The 18,434-nt window shown below is 43.0% G+C and overlaps 2 protein-coding genes across 3 annotated transcripts; both read right to left on the bottom strand.

Annotated features, from left to right (window-relative positions):
- Positions 1–6,881: 6,881 nt before the first annotated feature.
- On the bottom strand, positions 6,882–12,238 carry lratd2b (LRAT domain containing 2b). 2 transcript variants are annotated; one of them, XM_031873754.1, is made up of 2 exons: positions 11,483–12,238; positions 6,882–11,341 (listed from the first exon to the last, which is right to left on the bottom strand). In XM_031873754.1, exon 2 carries the CDS (start codon positions 11,131–11,133, stop codon positions 10,324–10,326), a length of 810 nt encoding a protein of 269 aa, XP_031729614.1. In that variant the 5' UTR covers positions 11,134–11,341; positions 11,483–12,238; the 3' UTR covers positions 6,882–10,323. The 2 variants fall into 2 exon arrangements, with proteins under 2 accessions (XP_031729614.1, XP_031729615.1); XM_031873755.1 differs by having other exon boundaries at positions 11,657–12,238.
- A 543-nt stretch (positions 12,239–12,781) lies between these two features.
- nsmce2 (NSE2 SUMO ligase component of SMC5/6 complex) lies at positions 12,782–18,426 on the bottom strand. Its single transcript, XM_031873758.1, has 6 exons — positions 17,983–18,426; positions 17,186–17,298; positions 16,738–16,894; positions 15,619–15,710; positions 15,260–15,366; positions 12,782–14,799 (listed from the first exon to the last, which is right to left on the bottom strand). The coding sequence occupies exons 1-6, from the start codon at positions 18,095–18,097 to the stop codon at positions 14,688–14,690; spliced, it is 696 nt and encodes a 231-aa protein (XP_031729618.1). The 5' UTR covers positions 18,098–18,426; the 3' UTR covers positions 12,782–14,687.
- Between the last annotated feature and the right edge of the window lie 8 nt (positions 18,427–18,434).

Here is an 18,434-nt window from a genome sequence, read left to right as displayed (position 1 = left end):
AGAGAGAGAGAGAGAGAGAGAGAGAGAGAGAGAGAGAGAGAGAGAGAAAGGAAGCAGTGTGAAAGAGCAAGAGCGAAAATAAAAAGTTATTGGAACAGATTGGGCAAGGTGACATCAATAGCATCCCAAGCAGGGGCACAAATTAGCCGGGCGAGAAGCAGCGCAGCATGGGAGCCGACAGCTGGGGCCCCGCGCAATGCCACCAGGGGATTAGCGGGGTTTCAGGATCTGACACAGAGGGGATGAGCGTCATGGGCAGAATAAAGAGCAACGCGGGGATTAGAGAGCTTCCCGACACTCCACCAACACTCATGAAAGGCTTAAAGGGCTATAGATATCATTAATGAATGGACAGAGAGAGAGACAGGGAGAGGTTGGGGGGGTCTTTTTGCTTTTATTCAGTCTGACCCCCCTACCTTGCCACTGTGATTTTTAATGATCATACATTCCATGTGCATACATTAAAAGTCAATGAGCGGCTGGCTAAAGAGGCAAACTGCCTGTGTGTTGATCACTCAACATAACACACAGCGCACCAGACAGAGATGGCGGGCGCTGACTGGTGTACGTTCAGTTCATGCCACCCTCTGAAGAGTAGACCTGAATTATTCATCTGAAAGTCGTGGTGAAAATGACGAACATTTATTTGAGTATACGCTTTTTTGTGTGAGTACACTGGAACAACAAGATAGCATTCATTGCGGTGTGCGTGTGTGTCTGTGCTGCCGGGATACGTGCAGGCATCAAATTCTGCATTCAGATGCCGGGTATGGGGTGATTTGAGGGGCCACAAGTCTGTGTCTTGTTTTATAAAAAGGAAATTGCTTAGTTTTCTCTTATAAGCCGACCATGCCTTTGGACAGGCTCAGCCGGTCTACACAACCGCTGCAGGGATTTGACACCGAGATAACCTTTGTTCCAGTTACTCACAACACTCCAAAGACAAACTCGTGGCGTTAGCCTAATGTGATTTTGGAAAATGCCATGCAGAAGTGAAAGTTTGCAGAATATCATCACGATCTGTGAACTTAAAAATACCCGCGTGCAGCCTCTTCCATGATAACGTCATTGCCTCTGAGCCAAATGGGATATCCTGGACAGGAAGGCATGGGGAGATAAGTCGGCCCGTTGTTTAGGAACATGGCGTTATCATCATCCCCCTCGTCGCCGGAGCTCTGTGTGTAGCTCTAATGGAGTCTTTATCGGGACAGACCTAACTACTTATCAGCGGTTCGCTGCCACAGATCAAGAGCACAACTGGATTTGCTGAAGGGGCGGAACGCTCTTTGATGAACTTCAGTCAAAGTTTAATGAAAGTAAATCTGCGTCCATAATAAGGCCTTGGCTTGCTCCTTCAGCAGTATCTCAGTCTGTGGGTACAGGATGGGTGTTTGTGGATGGAAGGATTCTGTGTAAAATACAGCCAGAGCTCTGTTTGTCTGCTTGTGTTTGTCAATCCACCAGAAATAGATATACAGAGTCGTGGACTTTGTCACGGCTGGGGATAAAACAAAAAGATCCTACAAGGAGCCTTTTATGATTATTTTCTTCTTTGCAGCGTGGACTTGGCGCTCAGTTTGCCCAGGCGACTCACATCCAAGTTGTTTTGGAAATGAATCCTTTGGTGCGCGGGAGTCCCTGCCTCCCACTGTGGGTACACACACAAACTGCATCCTGAGTCCTGCTGCATCAGATGAGCCACACCTTGTCCTTGTGTGCAGTGTGCTACCATTGTCCTTACAGATCCCCTGAGAAGGGTGTGTGTGTGTGTGTGTGTGTGCGTGTGTGTGTGTGCGTGCGTGTTTGTGTCGACCCCTTCTTCCTCTGCTCTCTGAACAAACATATAGTGAATAACCTGTTGTAATATGCCTGAGGAACAAAGAATATAAAGCTCTGTATAAGAAGTTTTAATCTACTGTACTTCCTGTATCATGATTGATGTTACACAGAAGAGCCTTGTTGCAATTATTGTTGTTCTGTACTCTTGCTGCAGCGGCACCGGCGTAGGAGAAAATAGAGACGACATAAAAAAAAAAGAAACTCCATTGCAATACCAATAAAATATTTGTCTGTAATTGCAATGATGATAGTGTAGGCGATTTCTTTTCTAAAAAGTTTTGATTAGAAAGCCATATTAGCAAGGTGTGGAAATTTGAACGCAGCTTCATTGCTCCTTTGTTGTCAACACACTTTGTTAGAAACGTAATCAGGAGCTTTGTTGATGATAAACCTCAAACTCAGACCTTAAAGTGAAGCATTAGTATTGCTTCACAGCAGACACTCGGATTCGGAGAGGCAGTGGTGTAGTCATTACCACCTCCCAATTTCACATTGAGATTTTAATCACCGGCTACAGTATTTCTGATTGATGTGTGCGTGTGTGAATTGTGCGTATACACATATATCTGGGCACACAAGGGGGGGGGTTGTAATACATCTTCATAATTAGTCTCATAATTATAAGGCAATAAACTGCAGTACACATGGGAGACTGATCCATCTCTGGGATACCGCAATTACCCTGCGAAGATGTGTTGCTGTGACAAATCTCCAGAAGCAAAGTAGAGCTCTGCACCTTTCCGTCTGAAACAACATGCACAACACAGGCTTAGTTCAGGTTTGTGTTTACAAATGTGTGAGGGAAGTATAAATGTGTCAAAGCAAAGGGTTTGGACGGAGCGTTTGGCCTGGTCGTAGAAACAAATTATTCCCCCATAAAACATTAGCCTGATTTGATTTTAAATTCCAGTCCTGTTGCCACCTCTTTCTCTCTCTTTCTGTACATTTATTTTTCTTCCGAAAGGCTGTCTAGACTGCAATCCCTGAAATGCTGATGCACAACAGCTCGTCTTCGAGCTCTCGTCAATCTGGTCGATGTGGCGATATCACACGGCCACTGAGTGAGTCTAAATTGGCTTTGCCTCCATTAGCCTCAACAGGGCCTCATTATCAGCAGCTAACATCTAGCCTGCAGGGCCGGACCTCTGCTGCTCTGCCACCCATCACGCACACACACACACACACTTACACACACATGCACAGACTCACAGGTATGCACGGGCACACACATACGGAGATGTTCTCGTTGCCTCACACGCTCACACCCTGTAATAATTCCATTTCCATGTTTTTGATTAAGCCAGCAGGACGTTTCAGTTTGCTACTGAGCACACCTGCTTTCATAGCAGACACCCACAAAGGATGATGGGATGCTCCTCAGCTGGAAATAGAATAGGAAATCAGCCGGGGTGGTGTGACGTTTCGTGATGACTGCATGACGGTAGACATTATTTTCAATATGAATGAGCAACCCCTCCTCACATGTATGTGCAAAGGTTAAGTTTGCTTAAATTCACACTCAACTACACACAGAAAATGTCACTTGGTGTAACCTTTTCTAAACAACGTGCAGACCTTTTCCATTCAGCATCAGCGGTCACAGTCTGAACATGGACGTCATGCTTGCACGTCATCCTGCAAAATAATGGATCAGTGGTCCTAAATCTAGTTTTCTGTTTTCTTGAGGTAGTACTGTAGCATGTCAATGTCTCTGGTCAAAACGAGTCATGTTTTATCATCAGTTAACCAATAGGCACTTTTTAAATCAGCAAGGAATCTTCCATTCAGAGATCAATTGTTGGACTTGTTTTCAAGGAATAGTTGAACATTTTGGGGAAATATGAGTATTTGAGTTTGATGAAAAGATTGATACGACTACACTGGTGCCAGTTAGCTCAACTTAGCTTAGCATAAAGACTGGAAACGGGAGGAAACACATAGTCTTCGGCTATGTCTGACGGTTACAAAAACCGCCTACTCGCACCTCTAAAGTTTACTAGTTAACAATTAGCTGTTTTCCTGTTTTTTTTATGCTACGCTACAAGCGAAATGTCTTCCTCTAGACGCTTAATAACGATCATTACTCTGTAGTCGGTCAAGTGTTTCGTAGCAGTATTTGCTCCACTGCTTCCCTTTCTGTGGTGCGCAGGAGAACAGGACTTCTCTAAACCACCTGCAGTCATCTAATATCTGCAATTCATGAGAAAGAATGAGGCACAGTTATCACAAAAAGCAGATGTCAAAAAGTCTGAGTCATGGACGTCATCGGGGGTCAACTGAAACTACTTACAATAAGCAAATAAAGCAAAAACGCAAACAAGGAAAGAGTGAGTCCAGGAAGAGAGGTACAGCATAAGGGCATACCTGATTTAGTTAATTATTATTATTGGTGAAGGACATAAGAAAATCCAGCTCTGACCCTGACAATTAAACTCACTGCACAGGAGCAGCAGCGTGGAATTGAAATTAAAGAAGAGCAAGAACTGCAATAAGCACTAATTTGATTCCCTGGGATCTGGGAGGAAGTTTTGTAAAGACTGCCGCGAGGGTAGACTCTATTAATTGCTAAAATCACTGTCGGGGGATTATGACTCTTGCTGCCAGGTGCAGCACACTCCAATCACAAAACTGACACTTTTCCAAAACTGTGGGACTACTTTGCGAATGTTTTCGTGAGTCTTAAATACTAGCAATACTAGTATGTATGATTATATATATATATATTTATAGTCTTTCCATTGATCTCTAAAGATTTTAATGTAACTCAAGCTAAACTCTCTGTAAAGTATAAATACTAAGGCAGAACAGAAGAGTTTTTTGTGAAAGGCCTACAACTGTATAATTGGCATAAGTTGACATAGCTTAAATAGTAATTTTGCGATTAGCCAGGATTCTCTGTGGTGACTCAGGATACGACGAATGTTTTAACTATTGAATCAGCCTTAAATAATTGAAGTGACAAACAGGTCAGAGTGCTTGAAGGCAACAAATCTCAGTCACATCTCGGTTCAAGTATGAGGGTTTAATAACCACTGTGGTCTCTGTTCCCTTTCTCTCTCCCAGGTCTTAACTCAAGCCTCCCATCCCTCTCTTTCGTTCTTTTATTCGTTCATTCATCCATCACCATCCAAAGGAACAGGGTCAGTTTATTGAAGCTTCCCGCGGGCTCGTTCTTGCTGTCTGGCTCTGCTTATGTAAACCAGACAGGCCCGGCTGACCGAACACGACAGCTCAAACTGAAAGGGGGCCTGACTCCATTCTGACGAGCTCAAATTCTACGCTCTTCCTCTCGTCACAATGATCAAATCAAAGATATTCTTAGATTGTCTTACAAAGCTATCCTTACACATGATGTCTTGTAGCTTCACCCGGCCTGACTTGCTACGTTGGTATTCTTGTTTCCTTTGTTATTTCTTTGAAAGCAGTCTTTAAACTGATCATTCTAAGCTCAGCACTTCCCCCAGTCGTAGCTGTTAACAGAGGCTTTACCTTCACATTCTGCTCAGTCCTACCAAACCACATGTGTCAAGGAAAGTGAAAGAAACAACAAAGGAAGGAAGGGAACATTGGTTCCTGTCTGTCTGCGTGGAAGCAGACAAACTAAATTCAATTGTTGTGCAGTTGAAAAGTAGCAAGTGCAGCACAAACAGTGCAAAACTAGGTTATGGGAGTGTTGCCTTGAAAAAGGAGAGCAACGCTACAACTCCATGGAGCTGGGAAGGAATGGACTTTGCCTTTGTGCAGCTGAAAAAACAAACGGTCGTCCCACGCCGGGGCAAGAAAGAATCACAGTCTGAAACGAAGCAGTGAACACAGTTCAGTCCAAGTCAAACGCTGAGTCCCATACTAACGATTGACCAAATGCAAGGGGATGGTACAAGAAGTAAAGTTTACAGTGAAATGTGGTAGAAGAAGGAAAAAAAAGTTGCATGAGTTGCAGCACTGTGGATCAATAGTTGCTAATGAATGCAGTGCAGTTAATTTTGGAGTTTCATTACACTCGGTCTAATTCACAGGAAATGGAACTGTCTCTCCAAACACAAGCATAAACATGATTCAGGTGAGTGGGCAGTTAAATTGGCCTGACAAAACCCCGCAGCACTCTGCTTCTGTCTAAAGCGGATGTTTTTAATCTGAGAAAACAAATTCATATTTTTTATGAGTTAACCGTTGACATGACTGGAAAGTGGCGAGTATCAGACTCTGCTGTTCATCAGTGCTGGCACAATTTGGATAAAAAAAATAATGGTTCAATCTAAGTTATTATTATTGTTGACTGCCGAGAGGCCACACTCAACACCCACCACTGACCATCAATGGTGCTGATATAGAGAGAGTGAGCAGCACCAAATTCCTGGGGGTGGACATCAGTGAAGACCTCTCGTGGACAGCCAACACAACATCACTGGCAAAGAAAACTCAGAGGCGCCTCTACTTTCTCTGCAAACTGAAGAAGGCAAGAACACCACCACCCATCCTGTGCACCTTTTACCGAGGCACCATTGAGAGCATCCTGACAAACTGTATCACTGTGTGGGGCGGAAGCTGCACTGACTACAACAGGAAAGCCCTGCAGCGCATAGTGAACACAGCTGGAAGGATCATTGGTGCCTCACTCCCCTCACTCCCCTCCCTGCAGGACATATACGACACTCGCCTCACCCGCAAACTGACCATGATTGTGCGCGACTCCAGCCACCCCTCACACAGTCTCTTCAGCCTCCTGCCCTCTGGGAGAAGATACCGGAGCCTCCGTGCTCGCACCACCAGACTCTCAAACAGCTTCGTCCACCAGGCTGTTAGGAAGCTGAACTCTCTGAACTCTCTCCCTCCTCTCTTTTAAAACTCCCCATGTCCAACTGCTGCTAAATACAGATTGATAGTTTTTTTGTTCTTTTTTCTCTTATTATATATATATATTGTCTAAATGTTTTTTTAATCTATTGCACTGTATTCACTTTATATGTTTATATGTTGGACTAGAGAGAAACGTCTTTTCAACTCCCCTGTATGTCCAGTACATTGTGGAATTGACAATAAAGCAAACTTTGAACTTTGAACTTTAAGGGCAATCTGTTTTCCTATCTTATCTTACAAGTGCACTCTCTCTCCCAACAGCCATTCATAAATCCTATGCTTTGCTGCTTAAAGAGGAATCCTATTGGCAAAAACCTTAGCAGCTCATAGATGCTGTTTGAGTAGCAAATACAACTGGGAATCTATTAAAATCCCTCAGGTGAGATTCATATTCTAAATAGTCGAGCACAACTGAGATTGTCAAATGTCCTCACACTATCCATCTTTCAGCTCGGTGTGTTTTTTGTCCCACATGGATAACAATCTCACAGTGGCTTAGAGCCCTGTCCAAAATACACACTCCCACTTCCTGTAGGCCTGTCAGATAGAATCTCCTCATAAGCACACTCCTCTGAAGTTCAGACATGTTTGCGTGTGGGAAGAAGTTGTTAGATTATGACATTCTGTAAACACAAGGTGGGTTTGATTTGAGCTCTGGCTCGTCCCCAACTTCTGTAATGTTGCCAGTTGTGCCTGAAGGGTGTGGGCTTTCCTCCAATCCTCCACGGGAAACATGACAGACTCGCTGGCCAAAAGGCTGATATGAATGAGCCAATATGTCAAACCCAAAGCTTCCCCTGGTTTCACACGTGCTTGTGTTGCGGTAAAAAAGATGTCTCTCACTCTCGCAAGTCGCATCTAAATCGAGTTTGGCTGCAGAATCACGCTGGTGGCCTTTTTCTGGAGTCATTCGAGTTTAATCAGGAATGCACTGGCTCAGCTTTCTTGGGCTACTGGACTGAATGAGAGACAAGCTAAATAAAAGATAACCCGTGGAGTTTTCATGATCGGGTCCCTGTTTTGTTTGGCTGGTTTCACGCTGTTCTGCCGCTCAACAGTTGTAGTAACAGCTGTAGTAAATGTAGTAACAGCTGTTATCACGTCGCGTCAACAAAGGCGGCGTAAGGAGATGACTGCAAATGTTTTATGAGGAAGAAAATACGTATATGCTAGGCCTCAAAGACACACACTTTGTATTTTGGTGAGCAACACTAAAAGTAAACAGGAGCTTTGTGTACAGGAAACTCCACAGGGCAGCTTTGAGAGTAGACTAACAGACAAGCTGCACAATAAAACCATACTCCGATTATTATTAATTCAGCTCACAGCTTGGTGCCTTTTTCTTCGCTGAGAGTTATTATGTACCAGTTTTTTTTATAGCTCGGGAAATCATAGAAAGCACACAAATTTGTGGAGAAAGAACCAAATTGAATAATGCTTTGTCTCACATGATGAAAAATGGGAGTTAATATTCACTATTACAGCACTCTACTCTGGAAGCTGCTTTGACATCGTGTGCTGTGACAAATGCTGCTCGGATTCTGTTGCTGCTAAAAAGAAAAAAAAAAATATGACTGATTATCATATATATGCCTCCCATACACACACACACGCACACACACACACACAATTTAGATTTCATCACTGGGGTAGACCGTAGAGGATTGAAGAAATGCTAATGTGTCCGGCAGCTTCCCTGTTCGGTACTAGTGCTGATGATGATCCTGCTTTGGGTCCAGTGGGACCTTACCTGCAGCAAAATGACTACAGTATTATCTCCATGCAAATATTACCAGAGGAAAACAAACAGGCCGAGTAACTCATGGCTGGCTATGAGCGAGTCATCAGCTTCCTCTGAAACAGAGAGGGGGGAGGAAAAAAAAAAACAAGATGTCTCACGGTTCAAAACAACCTCAGAGCCTGCTGTAATTTCCGTTGCAGCCTCTGTATGTGAAAGTACTGTTAAGTGTTTCACCGGCTTTCATTGTTTGCCACTACATACACGTTGGCATTTAAAATGTCAAGAGATATCTCAATTTTGCGTCTACCTGTTGTGAGCTGATACATAATTTACATTCCTGGCCTGTTTCTCATCACAATTTGAATCCTATCAAGTTATATAAACTGGAAGTTTATAACATTGGGTATATATATTATCCTTTTTTACACAGTGTATAAAAACTAAATGGGGATGTGATTTGGCCGAGTTAAAATTAAGCCCATTTGACCAAAATGTAATGTAATTCCAGCAGAAGGAGAGAAAGCCAAATACCGTTGAGGAACATAAGCCTGCGGCTAAACTTTCAAGAAATGACTTTATCTTCAGTCGGCAGAGGTGTAAACAAAGCAACATGTCCAGCACGGCTGCAACACAACTTAACACAAGCTCACAAACCTGATGTGTAAGTAGTTTGGGGAGCTGCTTTTCTCTGAGGAAAATATTTAGATAAAAACTGGCAGCATTAACCGCTTTAACTGTCAGACAGCCAACGCTCTCCACCCCAATAAACGGACAGAAAGCTGGGATCTTACTGGTTGAACAGGTAGAGCCGTGGCTCCTCTCGCGTGTGAAGTGGAATTGTGATGGTGTTGTCGCTTTCAAAATAGTCTGTGTAGTGAAACAAAATACTGGTGTTTAGGATGCGGTTATATAAAAACCTCTCCTACTTTTCCTGAGATTTATGGTTTGACATTATTTATTAGCATTGTACCAGAAGTGCCTTAAATCACTTAAAATGTTAAAGATTCAATCCTTTGCCCAAAAAAGAAAAAAACTTAACTGTTCAAATATATATTTATTTCCATATTCTTTCATACAAACATCTTTTTTCTTTTTTTTTTTTCTCCAAAAAATAAACTGTTGACACGGGTGAATCAGTCAAAGTGCAGTCATATCTGTGTCCACAAAGTGGTCAAAGAGTGGGTAAAGCTGGGTAATGATTGGATAGAAAGCAACAAGAAGGGCACCCTCAAGGTTGGCACACAATAACAAAAAGCAAGCATTCGTCTCTCGTCCAATCTGTATCGATCGCCATCACCTGAGTCGTACAGGAGCGAGGGCTTTCAGCACTCTCGTCAGGTGCAAGTACATTGGAGAGGTTTTGCTCCTCTGTGCAAAGATTCATTGGATTAGAAAGATAATTATGGGCAATCCCCAAATGATTAGACTGCAGGTGCAGCTGCGATGCGAATGTATCCATCATAGGAAGTCACTTAATCTTGGGGGTTGAGTGTGTAAAAATCACATTTTTCTTAGGAGGGAGGACATTTGCCACTTCCAATTTCCACTTCATTCCGCAGCAAATCAACTTGTGGGGATTTTGTCTTGAACCCTCGTGATGTGCTTTGCTAGTGCTCTTGAGATTGAAACAAGTGTCACCCCAGACGCCAGGGCCTTTCCTCTCATTTTGGAGGAAGCAAATGTTAAAATTGTAACTCCCTGTTATGATTGTGATTTGTTTGCAGCGTGGCACGGTGCACCAAAGCCCACGAAAAAAACAAAACGTATTTGCTCCCTCAAACAACACAGGTTTTGTTTTTCAGCATGAAAAGTGTGCATTTTCCCCCATTGAACACCTCCTATAAGCGAAAGCTCCAACCAGCACCAGGTGACCAGAGCATCAGCTGTCAGTTGACAAAACGCTCCTCTTTGTTTTCATGTGTTGCGTTCAAGTGGTTGGCCAGCTCTTGCGTCACAGCATCTTTGCCGATCTGATCGTTCCTCCTCTTCTCCATGATCACGTCCTCCAGGCTTTGAAACTCCAGGACGTGAGTCTTCTTCTCCGAAAAGAGCAATTTCAACCTGTACGGCTGCTTCCCTATCCGTATCTCCCCTCCGATTTTAAACTCCCGTTTGCCAAAGCGGCACCAAGCGGCAAAGCACTCAGAGTTTCTCCAGTACAGCTCTCGGTCCCTCGACCCAACGTGGTCCAGGGCGTTGCGCACGATCACCTCCGGCGGGAGCGCGCGGTACCTGTAGAGGCCGTTCACTATCCTGCCTTTTTTGCCCTGGCTCACATCGGTGAGAAAGTTGTTCTTTATCTCGGCCCTGTGCATGTGGACCACCTGGAAGTCCCCCACGTACACGGCCCAGTGGGGATACTGTCCAGTGGCCACGAACTCCAGCAGGTCTCCCGGTCTGCACTTGTTCAGGAGACTTTCCGCAGAGTGAGTCGCGGCTCCGGCGTTCGTCTCGTAGACGCACTCCTCTCGGTAGTAAATCGCGCACGCCAGCTCGTCCCGGGGGTCGAAGGGCTTCTCCTCGTGGTTCACCGCGTGGCGGTCCAAATTGTCCTCCTGCTCGTCGTCGTCGTTGGAGAAAATGTACGAGACGCCGATCCGCGGTCCGTCGTCGTCTTCCGGGTCGAACCCATTTGGGTCAGACGTTGGCACCTCTGCGTAATTCAAATGCGTTAGTTTCTCCACCTGGTTCCCCATAAAGGTGACAGGTGGATGCTGGGAGGTGGATTAAGACGAACACAGAAACAGGATCCACCTGTTCTTTCTTCAACCAGGGGAGGAGAGACGGAGGGTTTAAGGCGCAGCGTTGTGCCGTGTCTCAACTAAATCCAAAGCAGTGAAGACGGGCACCAATAATCCATGTCCGGCTGGGTACGTCCTCCAAACGAACGCCAACTGCGCCGACCTGTACACACATAGACAGAAGCTTTAACAAAGAACTCACAGCACAAGCCGATCTGAAAGTCCAACTACTCTGCGCTGTTTCTACAATCCCAACAGGTGTGACCTGACACACCTGTTGGCTCACAGTTTTCCACATACTCACCGGATATAACTACTGCTACGTCTACTTCTTACACCGCCTCAGTACTGTTTCACATCACCTGCTACACTTCTGCCGTCATGTTAAGTCTGTCTCAGCGGTATGCCCTACCAGCAGTCCGGTTCATCTTCTACAGGTCGGTTCACAGTAAAGTCTCAGGAGAGCAGACGGACTGACCTGCAGTTCGGCTCCTGGCAGCAGCTTTCTCACGCGCTCCTGTAGTCACATCGGTAAAAAAAAAAAAAAAAACAGGGTTTCAGACGGCGCTGGCGGGCGCTCCTTCCTGTGCGCTTAGGAGGCTGTTGTGTGGTTTGCTCTGCTGTACTCTCTGTCTGTTTGTAGTATGAACCACAGTGTTGCAGCGAAACTCACCCAGGACCAGCGACTACTGGGAGGTGTTGTCATTTAAAGCGGCAGTACGCCTTTTTGTCTCTCCTCTTTTACATATTCAGTCTTCACTTTACTTTACATAAGTAGAAACACATCTACTACCTAGGTGAGAGAATTATGAGGTTATTGAAAGGAGTTTATCAGACTACATTTTTTTTATGAAATAATTGAATCAATATAGTAATACACGTGTATTATTGGATGAAAATAAAACAAGTTTTTTTTCATTGTAACCCATAATATGGAGATGTAAATGCTGTATGTAACATCCCACATCATTTAAAGAAGAAACAGAGTTATCATTACAACACACACACACGCGATCTTTTTTTTAAAATTTTAAATAATCCCAAATGGTCCAAAACATACAGCATGGAGCATACAGTATATCTGGATTATACATCAATATCTTTTAATTAACAAAAGATGTTTCCATGCAATTCAACAAAAAATATGTAAGCCCCCCCAAAAAAACGTTTATAGCCTAGGGAAATAAAAAAAAATTAAAAATGTATTCAGTAACAATGCTCCCCTTGAACTTGAGGTTGCGTCATTAACAAAAACAACCCAGATATACAATCAAACACAGACTGACTTTAAAGAGTTAAATTATGCTTTCTATTTAACTGTGCACTGGATTTGGACATTTTTCCTCCAAACCTCTTGAGCTATAATGATCTACACATCACTGATGCCAGCGGGGATATCGCAACAGAAATGTTAAGTATCTCTGAGATTCACTCTGCCTACATTGAACTTCACAGTAGAGCTTTCTTCTTTCCAGCTGACATTTTGACTCGTCATTGTTGCAAAAGCCCAGGTGTTGCTAATTACCATTAACAATGTCTCTGTCCTTTCTAAATGTCCCAGTAAGTCAACATGCACCCTGAAAACCAAGACCGCCAAGTGAAATTCAGCATTCATTCACTTTATTTACACCTGAGCATTTAATGCGGCGACACGACAACATGGCAGTGAAAAAGGAGTATCTTCCAAGTTTGCAATTAACAGTACTCTGAATGCAGGATTAATCATGAAAGTAGTAGTTACATCAGGTACAGTAGTATTGAACATTGTTTTGTGTTTGTTTGTGCACAATTGAGAGTACTTTCTCACTTGCAACCTTAACTGTGGTGTAAAGGAACTTGTTTTATTGACTCCAGAGGGGGAAGTCATGAGGGCAGTGTGTCAGCAGTACAATGAACCAGACTCTTGTTTGGATTTAGCCCCAGAAAGCAGTGGGGAGAAAAGCATGACACCTAAAATCAAACCAGAATTTTGGACCACCAGTCTGATCTGAGCCACGCCATTCTCCCCCTTCTCCATCCACCCTCTGTGCCACAAAGTGAGACTACGTTCACTTCCTGCCAAAAAGGTAAAACCCTCCTTGGACAAGCCAGCTATTGAGGCTTACAGTGTCTCAGGCAGCCATTACACACACATACTTCTTGGAGCTTTTGAACAGATGAATGTGAATTCCTGATCAAACGTAACCAGAAGAAAGCAAACATCTATGGGGAATTGATTGGGTTTTTTTTTCCTCAGTGGTGCATGTCTGTACAATATTGTGTTTGAATTTCTGAGGATATTTACAGCTCTGCCTCCCTCCAAAGAAACGTCTCAGTGGCTCTGCCGGTGATACGGCGAATGCAATGCCGATGCTTGTTTGCGTGCACTCTCCACTAATTGAACTGCTGTTGTTAAATTACCTGTGACTTCACATGTTGTGCAGTAAACACGATTAGCTTTGCAGAATGCCTATTCAAAACGAAGTCGAGTGGAGAAATGAATGAAAATCATTTGTTGCCGGTTAATATCTTCATGGGCTAAATGCTCTTAGTGCTGCGTGACGTACTCTTTGGAGGGGAAGAGCAATTAGAGATTTTTGAAAATGCGTGATGCAAGGTTATTAAAAGATTAGCTTCACCTAGTTTCATCTCAACACAGCCTTTTGTTTGTTTCTCTTTTGGAACAAAGACCCTTTACAAGGAGCGAGAGCAGGCTGGATGGAGAGATTTAATCACATAAGTGCAAAGTGCATTCCTGCAGATGTTTGACAATGGTTCGTTAATAATGGCTCATTCAAATAACAGGGTTTTTTTAAGGAAATTAATTTAGTATCTCCAGAATCCTACTTTAGCTTTTACTTCAGTTAGAATAAACTATTATTTTAATGAGGATCATCACAAGTCACATTAAGATTTCAACATCTTTAAATATGTAAAGTGCATTCACGTATATATGCTCGATGATGAGCAAAGACTAAAATGAGCACTTCCTGGATTCATAGTTGCCAGTAGGGAACAGTAGTCACAATGCTACTAATAATCCTCCATCACACCTGGAGTTGAGAATTTATAATCCAGAGATGAAAAATGTATTTCTTTAACATAGATCCTGTGTCCTCATGCAGACACTGCTCTCTTGTGGTTCTGTCGACGTACTGCACAGTGTTACGATAATACAAACATATCTACAGTCACTCCCGGTCACAAATGCAACTTTGGCCGTATTCATTTATCAAAAGGTCTGCAGCTTTTTTTTACATAGAACAAGAATACAAAAGAAAAAAAAGGCTCCAGTTGAAATACAAACAAATCATCACTAATTAAAATCGCATTTGCCGGATGGCAGAGTTTTCTTCAGGAACAAATCTCTGAATAGAAAAATTATAAATTGAATAACTAGTCTCAACCGACAAATGAAAACAAGTGGCTCAAAAATACTGCCAACAACATACTCCTTCTTAAAATACAATTAATTCCCTTGTCACGGGCTATATAATTAAAGATTCTGCCACTAGAAATGTAAAACAGTACTATGTGCGGCTGCTGTGTCTCTTTTGGCTCTGGATCTTTCTCCTCAGCATCTGGTCAGGAATCAGATCCGACTGTCTCACGTCGGTGTTCCCACAGCCCACCACAGGACAGCTAGAGGGCAGACAAAGATCGCTTAAAAGGCCGTCTAAACGCACAAATAGAATATGCAAATGTGCTCCAATGTGAGCAAGCGCGAGTTAAAAACATCTCTGCATTGATACTGACAGGCACTTTGGGGAGGATGAGGATGAAGTGCAGTTACAAGTGCAACAGCATTTCATCAGTCATACACCTAATCACAATACGGCCCCTTTGAGCATTGCTGCTATAATTGTGCATGGAAGGCGTGTGCGTGCGGTGACCACATTCAGGACTGTGTCTTTGACGACAACATAAGCCGGCGCTGGGATTTCATCAGAGTTCCTTTAGGAGCAGCCGCATTTAAATTCATTCCAACATCAAAGCAGTATAGTAAATAAAATGTGAATTAAGGCCGACGGCTGGTCTCACGGCAGCATGCCAAGTTGTTTACTTGCTGCAAAACAGTCCTCCAAGGGAGAGTGTGTCTTACCGGCATTTCTTTTTCTGGCCTTGTTTTGCTTTGATCAGGCCCAGTATGGCAGCTTCATCATAGTGGTGGTTGCACTTCTTATTCTTCATCGGGTTCACCATTTCCACCTTGAATACAGATTCACGGCAGTGTTGTCAAATGAAAACGCACACACACCCAAAACACAGCTGCTAAAACATCAAATCAAGGTGGTTTCCTATGTTTTTGCTGACACTGCAACTAATATGTTGTTGTCAGAAATCAGGTAGAGTTGTAATAAGATGCAAATGTTTTGAAATAAGAAAAAAAAAAAAAAAAAGCATTCAACTGGAATATGTAAACTGGTAGAAATAACACATTAGCAGGCTGCAGCAGTCCACCTGTGTGAGTGGGCAGGTGAAGTTGACTTGGCTCTGTGTAACAGCGATGTCTTCATCGAGCTCCTCCGTGTTCTCTACAGACTCTTGGTTGGCTGAAATCACAACATGCAGACGGTGAGCTTCCAAATGTCCGACCACGGTAATAAGTGACGTACTGGATGGATGACGAGGTGGCAGGAGGTTCTGCAGCGAGATGGATATGGATGTGGCTGAAACTATATTTATGGATTATAGAAACATGGTAATAAATTCAGAGCTAATTCAGCATGTAACAGAATGGCGTAATGATGTAAGACACACAGCCGTATACTTTTACAGTGTCACACATAGCCTAAAGACATTACACCAACAGATACATGTATGTATGCAAGACATGCACACACACAAATCCCACCTGCTCACACAGGCATCCAACACATCCACCCACACATAAAGCAATCTCTCATTTTTTTAAAACATGAATAAAGTTCACTTTAAACAGTGTGCTCTTCCAGGCGATGATGCAATAGCCAAGCCAATAAGGTTACATATTCTAATTTTTAGACATTAAGAGAGCAAAATGTAAGCTTCATAAAGTATCCCTCCGTCGGAAAAATTTGGCGATTTGGCACTCTTACAGTGAACAAGAATGATGGTTGATGGGTTAAGGCTTCACAGAATACATTATGTTGACTGTACATTAAATTATCTCATATAATCAGACACCGCAAAGTATGTTTTTTTTTTTCTCACAATGCAATTATTGGGAATGAGTCAGACTGGGGAAATAACATTGGTACAGAGAACCTCAACATATGGCCTTGCCCAAGCGTGGCTACGTTTTTAATAAGGGGTATAATAAGGACAATAATTAAAAAGCCGAAAATAACAGCTACAGGGGTGACAGGCAAAGTTAATTAATCAACAGTAAACAAAGGGAGTTGTGTTTTAATTAATTAATTAAATTTAATTCAGCTAATTATTCTAAAAAGGACCCCTCCCAAGATTTATCTCTGCTCGGCTGAGCAGCCCTCCTGCAAGCACAGCTATGATCAAAGTTTATTAAAAGTCCTGAATCCATTGCGTTGAGTCCAGCAGTGAGTACATTTGGATTATTTCTCCCATCTCTCCAGGCCTTACCTTGGTTGAGAGAGTTCTTCATGCTGTCCATGAAGGCCACTACTTTCGGGTGACTCTGCAGCTCGGCGTCAGAGAGTCTGGCTATTCTCTCCGTGAACTGCTCCTTCACTTTGGCCGACAGGCTGAACATGGCCTCGGGCTGCTGCTGTGTGTTAACCTACACAAACGGAAGTAGATTGACCTTTACAATTAGTCAACTTCAGTGTTTTCCCTGACATTTAAAACCAACACCTTGACATTAAGACTTGCCACTCACAAAAAAAAAGAAATCGGTGTGGACGCAGCGAAGCGAGAGCTCGATGACCTTACAAAGACGCACTCGTCTATACGCACTTTTTGTACATCCAAGCCCTTATCCCGGTAATGCATCTTGAAGCTGACCCGATCCTTTAGTATAAGGGGAAATGTTTTCCACTCATGTGATTAGACGGCACCGGGTTGCTCTCACCTCTGATGTGACTTGTTGCACAATGTCAACAAAGTGGTTGATTTCTCTGTCCAGCTTAGCACACTCCAGAATCATGGCCTCCATCTCCTTGATGCCCGGATTGTCCCCTTGATCTGTAACATAACCGCACACACACACACAGTGATGGACGTATTCAGATCATTTACTCGAGTAAAAGTAGTAATACCACACTATGAACATACTACATTGTGTGTAAAAGTCTTGCATTGAAAATCTTTATGTTAAAAAAAAAGTGATGTATTAGCAACAGATGTATTGAAAGTACATATATATATACACTCATCATGCAGATTGGCCCCTGCAAGTATATTAATATATTTCAAGATTATTATCATTGATGCATTGACATGTCCGCAGTATTTAGCTGGTCAAGGTGGAGCTAATTTACACTACTTATTACTGTTGGGTGGTTTAATCGATACTAATGCATCACATTTTATAACCCTATGATGGATTGTGTTTGTAAATTATATATATTTTAAGTACACAAAGCTATAGATGCCACATAAATGTAGTGGGTTAAAAAGTACAATAACTCACTCTGAAATGTTGTGGAGTAACGTTAGCATTAAATGGAATAGTAAGTAACTTTCCTCAAAATTGTAACGTTACTCCAAGTACTGTAACGTCATGTACTTTTCATTTCCACAACTGGAAATGCACTTGTTCAATCAAAAATAACGTTACTATCATAGTCAGGTACTTTGGTGAATATCCCTGGTGACTATGTAACGTTAAGGTAGACACAAACAGGCGAATAAAAGTGTAATCTTTACCCTGTGTTTCCGCCAGGTCCATCGCCACATCGGTCACTATGTCCATTCCTGTCCCGATGTCCGCCTGACACGACTTCAGACTCGACAGTGTTCCGTGAACGGCGCTCAGAGACATCACGATCGTATATCTACCGAGACCACTGCCAGCGACCCCAAGTTGAGCTACGTTAGCTTAGCTTGCTAACGTTTACGTCCTAGCTTCTGGTGTGGTTAGCCTAGCTAGCTAGCTAGCTAGCTAACGTTAATTGACGAGCTACTTCCTCTATGAGCGTGAAGTAGCAGTGTCTTTATCTGTGTCAGTTTGTTGTACTAATGATATTAAGAAGATACGCAACGGTGAAATGCATTACAAGAAAACACGCAAATCACCCGCGAAAAACTACAACAGTAGCTACTACAGCTAAGATACTTCCAGGTTTGTTTTTGTTCTTTTCAAAATAAAAGCCTTGACC

The sequence above is a fragment of the Anarrhichthys ocellatus genome, unplaced genomic scaffold, assembly GCF_004355925.1.
Source record: "Anarrhichthys ocellatus isolate YVR2014 unplaced genomic scaffold, GSC_Weel_1.0 scaffold74, whole genome shotgun sequence".
NCBI classification, from domain to species: Eukaryota; Metazoa; Chordata; class Actinopteri; order Perciformes; family Anarhichadidae; genus Anarrhichthys; species Anarrhichthys ocellatus.
This window is presented reverse-complemented; position numbering and strand designations above follow the sequence as displayed.

Coding starts and splice junctions, on each gene's coding strand:
- nsmce2 (XM_031873758.1), bottom strand. CDS start 18,097: ATGTCTCTGAGCGCCGTTCACGGAACACTGTCGAGTCTGAAGTCGTGT. Junction 15,711..16,737: donor GAAGAACTCTCTCAACCAAG/GTAAGGCCTGGA, acceptor TTGTGATTTCAG/CCAACCAAGAGTCTGTAGAG. Junction 15,367..15,618: donor TCACCTGCCCACTCACACAG/GTGGACTGCTGC, acceptor TCTGTATTCAAG/GTGGAAATGGTGAACCCGAT.
- lratd2b (XM_031873754.1), bottom strand. CDS start 11,133: ATGGGGAACCAGGTGGAGAAACTAACGCATTTGAATTACGCAGAGGTG.